At 39.9% G+C, this 12942-nt stretch overlaps 1 protein-coding gene across 11 annotated transcripts in view; it reads right to left on the bottom strand.

Moving 5' to 3' along the window:
- The window catches only part of TACC2 (transforming acidic coiled-coil containing protein 2), a 148641-nt gene that overhangs the window by 112611 nt on the left and 23088 nt on the right, over positions 1–12942 (bottom strand). For all 11 annotated transcript variants that reach the window (XM_069797149.1, XM_069797143.1, XM_069797137.1 and 8 more), the window contains one exon: positions 7544–7716. In XM_069797149.1, coding sequence (XP_069653250.1) covers positions 7544–7716 — 173 coding nt within the window. The remainder of the gene's footprint in view (positions 1–7543; positions 7717–12942) is intronic.

Raw genomic sequence — 12942 nt, 5'->3', positions numbered from 1 at the left:
AGGCAAACATCTGTGGGGAATGACTTAAGCACAGTTGATCCTGCAGGGCAGAAGGATGGACTAGATGACCTCTTAGGGTCACACCTAGTCCCATTATCTTCCACTCTTTTTAAGGGGAATACCACTACAGGGAAATGACACCACATGCTGAGGATAATTCCCCTGAGTAAAACCCAATCTACATGAAAATGTACTAGCAATCAATAATTACCTGCAGGGAGCATGTATTTTCAGACCACCCATTCAATGCGATCAACATAAAGCTATAACCCTAAAAGCTGTTTTGTTTTTTTAAATACAGGAAAACAAAATGTGTTCTCTTTTGTGGTTACTTGATCTCTTTTGTTTGTAATCTGAACTAGCTTGATATTATTAAGGGAAAGTTTCATTCATATTTAAAACAAAACATGCAGATGACAAAGCATGAAAGAACATTAGAGTTCCTTATAGTTTGTGTAGAACTTAAGGCAGAAAGAATAATTTTGCTAGGAATAATTGCTGCATGTAATGGATATGTTAAAAAAAAAGAAAATGCAGTCATACAAAGACCTAGGTGCACATATAACTTGAAATATCCAAGTGCCCCACCGCACTCAAGAGTGATCAAAGGGAACTTTTCCCTTGTCTTAGAAGTTAAGCACACAATTAAGGATTTGCAAGTTCAAGGCCCTAACATACTGACCATCTGAATGCCATCCTTCCAGTTACAACGTCAAATAACAATGAGTTAAATCTTTGTACGTCTCAAATATTTGTTTTTCATAAATAATAACTGAGAAATTGCTTGTTTGGAAGCACATTGCAAATTTACCGATTAATTTTTAATACCTGTAGTTAACCTCTTCCACCTTTAGAATATATTGTGGCAAGTTTGAATTATCCTGAAACAATTTAAGAGTACTGTCCAGTTACTAAGATGTTTATTAGGACGGCACTGCCTGGTTTGTGTTTAGGGTTTGAAGCTATAAAGGATGTTAAGAAATCGATGACTTATGGTGCATCTCCCATAAATACTTCCAGATTAAGAGCCATACCCAATCTACCAGCCCACTTGAAGTCACACCTTTCATTACTCTGTTTTGCCATCCACAGCAAAGGCAAGGGGACAGAAGATAAAACCAGCAGCAGCTAGAGCTCTGACATTTACTGGGGACGGGGGGAGGGATGGGGGGTAGAGATGCCCAAATATGTTAAGCCTACTTGATAAAAAAACAAGAAATGATGATCCAACAACAGAAAATCATAGATAATTCAAAATTTCCCTTTCTTATTCCTTTGCTTTTCTTCTAGAACATGCAGTAGTTGTTGAAAGGAAAGGCAGCCTTTCCAACCCAGTCACACTTGTGAGGGAAAAACATCAAGTGCTGAAGCCTATGAAACCCAGAGGTCACATACGGTTGCCATCCATACTGACATAACTTAGAGCTTGAGTGATTATATTCCCAGGAGCATAAGAGCCTGAAATCTGAGGATTAATTTAGAAAGCACTGAAAGGGACAAATGTACAGCCAGCTCTGCAACCATGGCACACGTATAGCTGCTTCTCAAATGTTTCTGTTCTGTTTCCCCTGACACATGAGAGATCAGCATCTACATTTTGAGTTTACGTATTTGGACACACTGTACTGGAGGACTTGAGTTAACTTAAAGAATCCTGCACTTTAATATGTCCCTAAGAGGTATTGGAAGTTAATTAGGAACATGGAAATAATTTCCACATTCCCTTTGAAAAAAAAAAGTCAGAGTTTTAGAGGCAGAGCAAGTCACTATTTGAACTCTTCAGTGTAAACAAAACACATGAGAAATCCATCATCGCTAAAGGGCTGCTAACAGCAGCCAGCTTCCCCCACCCTCCCTGTATATCTAAGCTTTCAGGAAAAAGTGAAGAAGGAATAATGATCTTCATGATCCTCCTGGGAACTGTCCTCCCCTTCTCCCCCCACCCCCAATCACTTTTCACCTCCTTGTTCCATACACAGAATAAAATGCAGGGCCTGCAATATTTTAAGTATGACCAAACTAAATTATTCTAACATTAAAAGAATAAGCTGTACTACTGCTGCAACAGGCAAACACGGCCAGATCTTCAGTTCCAGATCCACAACCGGCGCCTGGTCTCCATCCGAGATATCCGGAGAGTCAGCAGGAAGCATGGCACTGAACAGACAGTCCCACAGGATGGGTGGCAGCTTCAGCTTGTCATTCTGCGGTGGCTCTGTGTGTCCCACAGGATCTGTGTGCAGCACTCCAGGTGGGAGAGCAGCCAAATTCATCCATGAAGAGTGCTTATTCCCCTGAACTACTTCTGGGTGTGTACCTTTTAAATTGCTCTATCTGTTTCTTCCTAAACCTGCTGGAAAAAAAGCCTCTATGGGGTAGAGCTGTCCAGCTAAGGATTCCCCAGGCATTTTCCTCTGTGTGTGCACCAGGAGAAAGGCATGGTTACATCTCACATAGACACCAATGCAAAGCCTGAGGCTTCCTAACTATTCTAGTTCTTTGACATTTTTATTTCACATGGCAAGTTTACAGATTAATTGCTGACAGTGTTACTTTTCAGCATACAGGACTAGTGAGAAACAGGTAAAAAAATTGGACTGAAACAGTATTTTAAGATAAGAATCACAGATGTTTTGAATTCTAAACCATAAGAATTTAAAAGTGACTGAAACAATTTCTGAGAATTTGTGGAGGATGGAAGAAAGCCACCCAGAAGACAGGAAAAAAGCAAACATGGTAGTTTTCCACACAGAGATACTCCATCTGAAGATGGCAGGTCATACACTCTTAAGACTGTAAGAGTTCACTTCAGGGTGGAAAAGAGGCGTTCAAAGTAGCATACGGGAGCGAGTTAAAAATAAACAGCCTGGAATCTGAAACTTCAAAGATTTTCCGTTTATTGTCTTCACTTCTATTTTGGCAGGATATAACTGAGAAGCCACCCAAAACACGCATGTGCCAGCAGTTTCAGGAGTAAGGCTAAATAAAAAGTAATTGCCTGAGCTCCTGCCCATCTAATAAGTTTCCTGAAACAAGAACCTTATGAATCCCTTCAAGCTGACTCATCCATGTAATGTTCATCTCACAAAAGTCATAATTTTGCATGCTGAAGTGTAAAGCTGTTTTAGCCAGCTAGGATATAAGTCTAAGTATTCTTGGTACTCACATTTTGAAAAGGAACCCCTAAAGAACTGCAGCTATGCGATTTTTGAGCAATGCATTTTAAAAAACGCAAATTGGTCACAGAACAGTATAAAATGACTATGTTAATATTATTTAAAAAAAAAAGCAAGACTGCACTTGCTTCAGCCAAACCACAAATATTCAAAACTCAAGATAAGAGACCCCACCCCGCAGTCTCCATTACTACCGCTGGCCCATTCTAACACCAGTTTGGACAGCTTAAGGTGCTGGGTGGGTGACAGGATAGCCTTGTGTTAATTAGCTGTACTCAGTCCATTGTTTCAAACCACATCACTGTGTAACTACTTGCTTCTTCAGTTAACACAGTCTTCCAAAAGGCCACATGCAAGAATTGCTGATGCTAATGTAAACCATCACACACCGCACCTCAGTTCCAGTGTTTGTTATTTTTCCATTCATGCTTAATACTTCTATACCTGCTTATAGCTGGAGCCTGAACTTGTGCCTCCACTAAAATCCAGATAGACACAGAGAAAATTATCTGGCCCACTTGCTTGTTGGATGACTTCTGGCTTCAGATCAGACTCTATTAACCAGTTATCTCTACAATCACTACAATACAAAGGAGAGAGAGGTACTCGCTACTTTGAGATTAAAAAATAAGTATTTTGAAAAGCTGCTGTTCTGAGTCCTACAGTATGCTAAAGCATCGTTATGAAGAACGGCAGGTTTTGAAAAAGAATAGCATGGATACAATAATTTGAGGGTTAAATTCTGCTACACCAAAGCCACCGAACAAACGAAAGAACAGAACTTGCTTTTAAGTTTTGCAACATGTTTCATAGATTTCTGCATTCTCAAAGGAGACTCCACCAGTAAGACAGGCCATTCCTTGTGTTAAAAGCCATGGTGAGGTCTTCAGCCAAGACCTTGTAGCTTTGTTTCCCACAGAGGCCATTTTCAATGGCAGAACAGCCCAACCTTGCCCACAGGATGAAGACACAAAGGTCCACCCATATGAAGACGTGAGACTGAAGGGAAATTCTATGAGTCTCAGGTCAAATATTCAGGTGATGAGGCTCTCAGAAGTTTACCGTGTCCTTCCAGTACCAACAGTGATACAGATCTGTCTGTGGTCTGCATTAAATGGTTTCCTATATCTGAGTGACTAGAGAAACTTGAAGCTGACAATTTCTTCTTCACACCACCAAAAACCCCCCAAAATTTTCATCCCTCTTCTTTCTTAGCTGTGCCTGCACACACATTTCATCAAGAACGGTTTTCACCAGATGATTGGGTGAGAGTGGGAAAATCCTGCTGCGTGGATGAATACAGCTTCATTCCTGGCTTCTCGATATGATTTTGCCACCTACTATTTTTTTCTTGGAGAGAAGCAGAGGAAGATACTGCTGACCAGGGTAAAACAAAATGCCCTCCCCAAAATCCCCGTCCTTGTTTTTATACATTTTGAACTTTAAAAATGAACCAAACATCACAGAAGTGATGGAGAGCTACTTTCTCAGGGCTCTTAGGTGGGGCCTTACTGATTTCATGTACCTGAGTTCCTCACATTTCCACAAATGAATGGAGCAAGAGTGTCAGAAAGTTTAAGTCTCTGCATACTTCTTGCTGCTCTCTGGCAACATCTAAGAATCTCTTACTCTTTAGTAGACTACACCATGCATATTCTATACCCATTTTGCAGGTGCAGAAAATTAAATTCAGAGACATTAGTTGCTTTGAGAAGGTTCACTCCTGGGAGTTAGTGTTAGGTCAGGGAGTTGAAAGCACATTTTCCATTTTGAGTGTTTCGCAGTGGTATTGCCCCTACCAGTTTCCTGGTAGCTAGTTACAAGGGTCTTTACAGCAGCAACTGGAGAAAGTTGTGTATATCTCTTCCTTAAAATGTGGACAAGAAAGTAATTGTACAGATATGCTTTCTGAGAAACAAGAAGAAAACACAAAATTTAAGCCCTCTGAGGTGAGTTCTGCTGCTGCTTCATTCACAGGATAGAGGCAGTACATGAGGCAGGTCTTAGCAGTTGGCACAAACACCGTATTAGGTGGGTGCTGGTACAAATGCTGTCAATCAGAGGGTGTAGGGGTGTTGCAGTTCTAAGTACACAGTCTAATACCTGTCATTTTGCAGTTTCACAAGCAACTCTAATTTGCAGGAATGTTAGTCACGATAGGCCTACTATAAAATTCAGCAGTTAGTAATACTCGTAATTTCCTCTCTAACTTTTTCCCCCTTCCCATAATATAACCTCCATACTGGTAAGAATAGCAGAAAATGACTATTTTACTGTCCCAAATCAGAATGCATCATGTTTTAAGTAGCTTACAAGACATTTGTATTTTCTTCAGCTAGGACAGCATGGTTACTCACCATTACATACATACAATAGAGTGATTATGCACAATACTGTCAAAAGAAACTAGAAGCTAGAGGATACATGTAGTATTTGTTAACCGAAATAACAAAAGAACAAAATATGCATCTAAAATTCTCACCCTGTCCAAGTTTACATCACAACTCCAAACTCAATTTTTTCTAACTGGTGTGAATGATATGTATGGTTTTCCTCATTTTGCATGAAATGGAGAGACACTTTCAAAGACATAAGGAACTCATCCAAGGAAGAGCTGTTTCATGTATAGACCTGGTGCTAGATAGTAAAGTGATGCCACGTTACCAAAGAAATAGTCATACATCTCCAGGAAAGAAGTGCAACCTTTCATCACTTTAAACTTCAAGTCTACATACCTTTATCATCATAAATTGACTTTGCAGTCAGTCTTGCTCAGACTTTATTATTTTCTGTAGATAATTAAGATGTGCTAGTGGCAGTCAGAAGAAATAGAATTAATAGTAAATATCCTCCTGTGTGTGTACTGAAGTACGACAAGCTACTGAACTGTAAGAGCTCCATAGCACAGCCAAAGTGTCCCTTCCAGAAAGTAAGCTGCTTTTTCTTGGTAAGTCTTTTTAGATTATGTCATGTCTCTAAGTTTCCCTGAAATGTCCCTGATGCGGCCAGTTATGATCTTACTTGAAATCTGTATTTGGACTTAAACTGCCACAAACTGTTGCACAGTATCAATCATTTTAGAATAGAATAGAATAGAATAGAATAGAATAGGATATTGGAAGGGACCTACCATGATCCACCTGCCTGACCACTTCAGGGCTGACCAAAAGTTAAAGCATGTTATTGAGGGCATTGTCCAGATGCCTCTTAAACACTGACAGGCTTGGGGCATCGACCACCTCTCTAGGAAGCCTGTTGCAGTGTTTGACCACCCTCTCGGTAAAGAAATGCTTAACCTTCATAATTTCTTATAAAAAAAGGGAGAAGAAGAGTTTACTGCCCAGGAGAGCATTAACTTAACAGCATTTGAAATATTTTACTTGACTACGTTTGTTCTTGTTTTTAATTTCTCAAGTTTACATCTTTCAAAGACAGTGGCAATCAGAAATGGTAGCCAGGGTTGGTGGAAACAGAAAAAGGCCCAAATCACACACATTCTACTTGAAAAGGATGCAGCAAATCTTTCTGCAGTGAATTCTCCAATCTTAAAGAAAATTCATGAAAACACTTAAAAAGGTGCCCACAGCCTAAAAATCCTACATATTTATCAGCAAGTTACTGTTACTCCTTCGAAGCTGTATTTATCATTCTATCCCAGATAACACTGATGATCTGGAAAGTGTTCAGCCCTATGTTAAAACCATGCTGGTATTAGATAATTTCTTTGTTGCAGCAGATGAAAACCCTAGTAGCATGGGAAAATTCAAGTATTCAAGTAAAAAATGCTTCAGACAAAGTACTGCCTTTGGGATATTTAATAAAATCCAGATTATGTTACCTTCTGCCATCCTTAATAGCACTGAAGAATACCTTAACTCTGAAAGTAGTCCTATTTATTAAGTCAGGTGAATTTTAAGACATTTAGAAGAGTGCAATACTAATAAATATTACCTTGGTTGGTACTTTCTAGTAGGATTGTTATAGAGAGCTGAGCATGGCATTTTGCAATTGTTTACAATTACAGCTTACTTCACAATCATATATGACTACAAAAGACTCTTCAATGTTTCTCTGTCTCAGATGGGAGTTTATTAGTATGAGCAAAAAGCATAGGAAGTTTAGGTCAAGGGTTACTACAACAGCTGGAGTCTTGTTTATAGTTACGCAGTAAGGCGAGAAAGTTAGTTTGGTAAACAGTAAGTAGTCTTGTTTTGTCAGGTTATTTTGAAGACTGCATGATCATCATCCATCAGGATGATAGATTTTTAAAATCAGTTACACAAGAAAAGAAATTTAACAAACAGCCCCCAACTACCAGCAGCAGCAGGGCTTCAAATCTATTCACAGGAAGAAACTTCATTTCTTACCTTGTAGGTCCTGGAATTGATGGGGATATGCTCTCAGACAGTTGCACAGCAGCAGGAAGAAGATCTGAGATGTCCTGACCTCCAGATCCTTCTACGCTGTTTTCCTGAGGGCTCCTTTTTAAACTGTGCCCATTACCAGGAGGTTGGCCTAATTCTGAATCTTGTGGAGCACTCTAGAATGAAAACAGAACAATTTAAATAGCTACTGCTATTTTGGAGAATACATAAGCTTAAGGAATTCTGTTTTGCCCACTGACAGACAACTTCTGTGGTAGATTTCACTACTTTGATGGAACTTGCAGGTTCCAAAGCCAAGCCATTTTTTTTCTTAACGACAGAAAAACAGAAGGAAGTGGTTGAGCCAAAAATAAATACTAGGAAAAGAAGAGGGAGAGAAGAATGCAACAATTGTTCTAAAGCAGCAAGGGCCTTTACTGACCCAAGGAGGGTATCATCTTCTCTTTTTCCAAGCCTGGCAAATGCTTCCTTGCTAAGCAAGTTTAAAATGAGAAAGGATGGAAACAGGCTATAAACTTTGACGCTCATAATATTAGCAGTATCTTTGGAGTCAAGTTAGAGATAAAGCCAATGTCAGTCAAGACCCAGCACTTGAATCCAAGTCCAGATTCTTTCCCTCCCACTTCAACAAAGCTCAGAATGCCTCTGAACTGAAATGGAGGGGCCGGATTCTTCACCATGCTGCCTTTCTATAATATTAGATACAGGAAATGCTGCAGTTTCTGTAGTAATAGCTATAGAAATGCTATTCCACAAATGTGGTAATGCTGTATCACCTCTTCTCAAAGGTAAATATTTACCCTGCATCTTCATCCATGGAGACATGCCTTTACATGAGTGGGTTTTTTTGTTCTGTTTTGTTTCTATTGCAAACTGTTGGTTTTGCTCCAGGGAGAAAGAGAGTCTTGTGCAAGTGCCAGGGCTGTCACCTGTGGTGTGCCTGCAAATCCCTGGGGTTCTACAACGCCCATATGGGGCTGCTTACAACAGGTAGTGGTACCTTCCTGCTGAATTTTTTTGGCAGAATTATCTTTAGAAGGCAAAGAAGAGCTGGTAAAAGCTGCTTTGAACTGTAGCTGAAGATATTCCTCAAGTACAGCAAGAGAACTGGAGAGAAACAATTAAGCGTAAAGCAAAAATGACATCTAAATGAAGAAGCTCCATTTCAAATCCTTTGGCACATCAAGCAATAGTGAAAGAGATGAAAAACTGCTTCATCAAGTCACCCTCAATATACAGTCACTGTTGTTTTAAGTCTTAATTGTAATTGTAAAAAGCCTAAGGCACACAACATAAAGACACAAGCATATGTACTGACGACAGGAGAACTGCTTCAGAATAATGTCATAGATGAAAAGCACAGTACACGATTCCAGCTAATCTCTTGGGTTTTTACACTCTCAATTTTTAGGTTTATTTTGTTGTAGAAGTAGTCAATAAATTGCAGATAGCTAGTGTTTGCAAAATTACACTTCTCTGTGTGAACATGGTGTGCTCTCTCACAACCAAAGGCTTCTTGTGATCAGAGCCAGGAATGAGAGACACCCAGTGGACAAGAAAAGCCTATGTAATGAGCAATTGAAAAGGTCAGGGCATACTAAAAATATAAAGAGACTTCCTTTAGACTTAAGGCAAATTTGATTAACTTTCATATCCTCGGCCTTTCCCTGGAGGAACGCCTTCACTACAGCTTTGTTTGCAGAAGTCTCCTTTATCACACTGCTTTCCGCTGGGATAGACCAAGGGCTCTTGGTTTCATGATTATTAAGCACTTACCCAGCATGTGCTGACATCTGGCATTTAGAATATTTATCTAAGTATATATGTTGGCCCCAAAACCACAGTATATGGCAAAAATATACTAGAACATCAAGATTTATACAAGGAAATTTGTTTCTTCCAGCCAGAAAAAAAACCCATAAAAATAGAGTTTAGTTAGCTTACAGGGCTCTGTTTTGTTTTTTGTCCTATGTTTTGGGCAGCCTTGCTTTTGTTTGCAAGAGAAAGTTTGCATGGAGAATTTATTTCAGCATGCATACATGTGTGCAGAGAGAAAGAACTATGAAAAAATGCGTTATTAAATCAATTATCAATCAGGAAAAAAACAAACAACCGAAACTGTGACTTCCTGGGCCATATGTGATCGTGCTGGAGCACATCCATGGCCCAGTCACCACTCACAGACCACCACTATACCCACACCCCAGAGCCTACCCCACTTGCCAGTTAGCGTTTAGAAAACGCAGCAAGCCAAGGTGGGGGTATTTACGTCTTGGCAGAAGAGGAACTCCTTCAACTAGATGGGCCCAACCCCACAGAGAGTCAGTCTTCAGAGCGTGCACCACGTCTTACTGCAAGTGCTACAGCTGGGTCAGCCTGGGAGGTGGGCCACAAATGAATGCATCACAGTAGGAGCCAAATGAAGAATAATTTTCAGGCCACTTGCAGACAAAAATGACCTCCTTTCCTTTCCCAGCAGGGCAGGGAGGGTAGGGAGAACCACACGAAGAACCCCAAGAAATTAGGCCAATTTACAAATTTGTCCAGATGCCTCCAGCAGTTGGCAAGAGCAGTGAGAACTAATTCTTTATTTTTCCTCCTTTCTACTACCACCATCTCAAATTTTCTTCAGCTGATTTGGGTGCTAGGTAGGAGGAATACCTCACAGCTCTCTTCAGAAGATGAAGAGCTGCATGTTTTGTCTCTTCTTCTAAAGCCTCTGTCATCTTCCATGGCAGAAAGGTACACAGCAAAGAATTAAGTCATTAACCTACTGCACTCTTTAGTACCCACACATTGCTTCTAATTAATCTCTCTTTCACAAGATCAGCCACTTAATGCAAGGGGCTCCTTTAGGTTACAATCCTCTGTTCTACTGACCTGCAGTCATCCCACTTTTGGAGCCACAGCATAATAGGAATGCCTCTTGCACACAAATCTCTAAAGCAAAACGCCGTTCTGTGCAGAGAACCAGTATCCTTTGGATTGCCATCCAGAGCCACGAATCCCAGCTATCCCTAAGCTACTGTCATTAGCCACAGAAAAAACTGACTGTTGTTCTTCCAGTTCCGAACATGACCAAATTTAACATACATTAAAACAATGTTTGCAACATAGATCCTGTTGGATCAGAGAGGATTTTGAATTGTTGACACTCTTTTCTTTCTTTCTTTCCAGGCTGTCAGGTGTTTGAATGATCAAAAAGCAAGTTGCCCTCTTACCTAGTAAGGCAAAACCACACATGGCCAGGAAAGTATATTCTCAAAAGAAGCTCAAAGGAGGATTTTAACAATAATCTAAAATAAAACTTCATGTAGCTATTTAAATGTAAAAGGAACTACTAATATTCCAAGATATAGGAGAGCTTTATATATTGGTCTTCTACATTTAATGTATTAATTTAATCATCACAAAAGAACATGCTCTGTGAATCTATGCCAGCCAGCAGAAAAACATAATTCAATTTCTCTATCAAGTTTTTCAAATTTAAGCTAGTTATGCAAATCAGGTGCTGAACTAGCTTTGCAGAGCATGCTTTTTTATTTTTAATTAACATCTGTGAAAACAATTAGAAAGTCTATGTTTTGTTCACAAGTATCATCAGAAAGGTGCTGTTAAATAAATTACTTCTGAAGTTTCAACACATACAGCCGCTGAAGTGATTTACTACAGAAGCTTGCAGCTAAATTTGCTCTATATTTGTTTCAAATGTAGCACACTTCTTTTTGAAAAGGACTCTGAGATTAGAAAAAGTTACTTAATTGAAAGACTTGAAAAAATAATATTAAAAATCAGAATACACAGGTACTCAGCAGTTTTTTTCTGTAAGTCTACGATAATTAAAAAAACCCAACCACAAACAAAACAAGTTTGTCACAGAGAGTATACAAACAACAGAAGGAAAACTAAACAGCCTATACTTTTTTCCTTTAAGCCAGCATACTATTTAAATGAATAAAAATGATTCTCCTGAAATATGCAATGTAATTTGCATTAAAACTTTCCACAAGCACTGGACTCTGCAAGAACACTAAATAAATCTACAGGATCACTTTTTTTTCCTGATGACTTTGAACAGGAGCTTAAAAGTTTAAAAAAAAAAAAAAAAAAAAAAAAGAACTCCATTAACACTGTAGCCAAAAGGATTATGTGCACGGCTGTACTCTGGCTAAAGTTATCATACCAGAAAGAAATTCCTTTAATGCTACATGGGAGCCTGTTCACAGCTCAGCTCCCAAAACACTGACTCTCCCGTCCTGGTTTGCAACAGCATTAGGCACTGCCACAGCCTTGTGTCACAGCGATTCAAGAAGCCTCATGTTTCTCAACAAGCCACCAGGCTCCTGATCACAAAGCACAAAACAGGTCTGGTTTTAAAACCTGGCATTCACACTAAAACCCCTCCAAATAAGTGAACTTCTTTTGATTCCCCTTTCTCCTTTCTCTCAATAAAAGTTGCTTCCTTTTACATCTGCCCTCTGCAACATTCCTCCATTAAACACACATCCTTTTATAGCAGTTGCTGGAACATGCCATAGCTCTGACTAGCTGAAAGTAATCTTTGAAGAGTTACATTAAGTTTCCATTCCCACTAATTCCCTCTGGTTATTGGAGAGGAAGCTGGAACAAGCCTTTACAAGTCTCAATCAATAAACCAGAACTTACCTTTTATTTTTCTCCATGTCTTCCATTACAAGTTGGGGTTTTTTTTTAATAGGGTTTTTTAAAGTCTGCCTGCTAGAAATGTTGGTTCGTGCAGTCCCAGCCACCACCTCCTCTGCGGGAACGGGAGCAGGCAGCGGCAGCGCAGGTGAACGCCGGGACGCAGAGCAAAGGTCGGCCCTGCAGCACCCGGGCTCCGGTTTCAGGATCAACCGCCACGCTGACCACATCGGGAGGACGGACACACGGTCCTTGTCAGGGACAGCGGGCCACACGCATCCTCAGCCACACGCCTCGCACACGTGTGGCCGGGCAGGCTAGCATCAAGCAGAAAAGCGTGCACATGGCGCTCTTTGGAAAGGGTTCGCTGCAAAGCTTTGCAGCGATTGCTCATTTCACTGCACGACTGGCTGCAGAAAAAGGGAGTGAAAAGTTGTTCATCCACAGCCTTAATCAATAGGCTTTTCCTCATTATTTTTATTGTACTTCAGCACTAAGTCCATTCCTTGAAAACTGAGATGCCAGAAAATGGCTTGCTGCAATTCTTAAAACAAATTAACAGCTCCTGAATGAGTCTGCTAATACCCTGATACCTACTAGAAATCAATACAAATGAAATATGAATAACCCAGTCTATGTCAGGAAAGTGGATAGAAGAACAGTTTTAAAGCTTTTTCTAAAAAAAGAATTGCACAGGTCATATGGTTGGGAAATCATAT

Source organism: Haliaeetus albicilla, chromosome 11 (assembly GCF_947461875.1).
Source record: "Haliaeetus albicilla chromosome 11, bHalAlb1.1, whole genome shotgun sequence".
Taxonomy (NCBI): domain Eukaryota; kingdom Metazoa; phylum Chordata; class Aves; order Accipitriformes; family Accipitridae; genus Haliaeetus; species Haliaeetus albicilla.
This window is presented reverse-complemented; position numbering and strand designations above follow the sequence as displayed.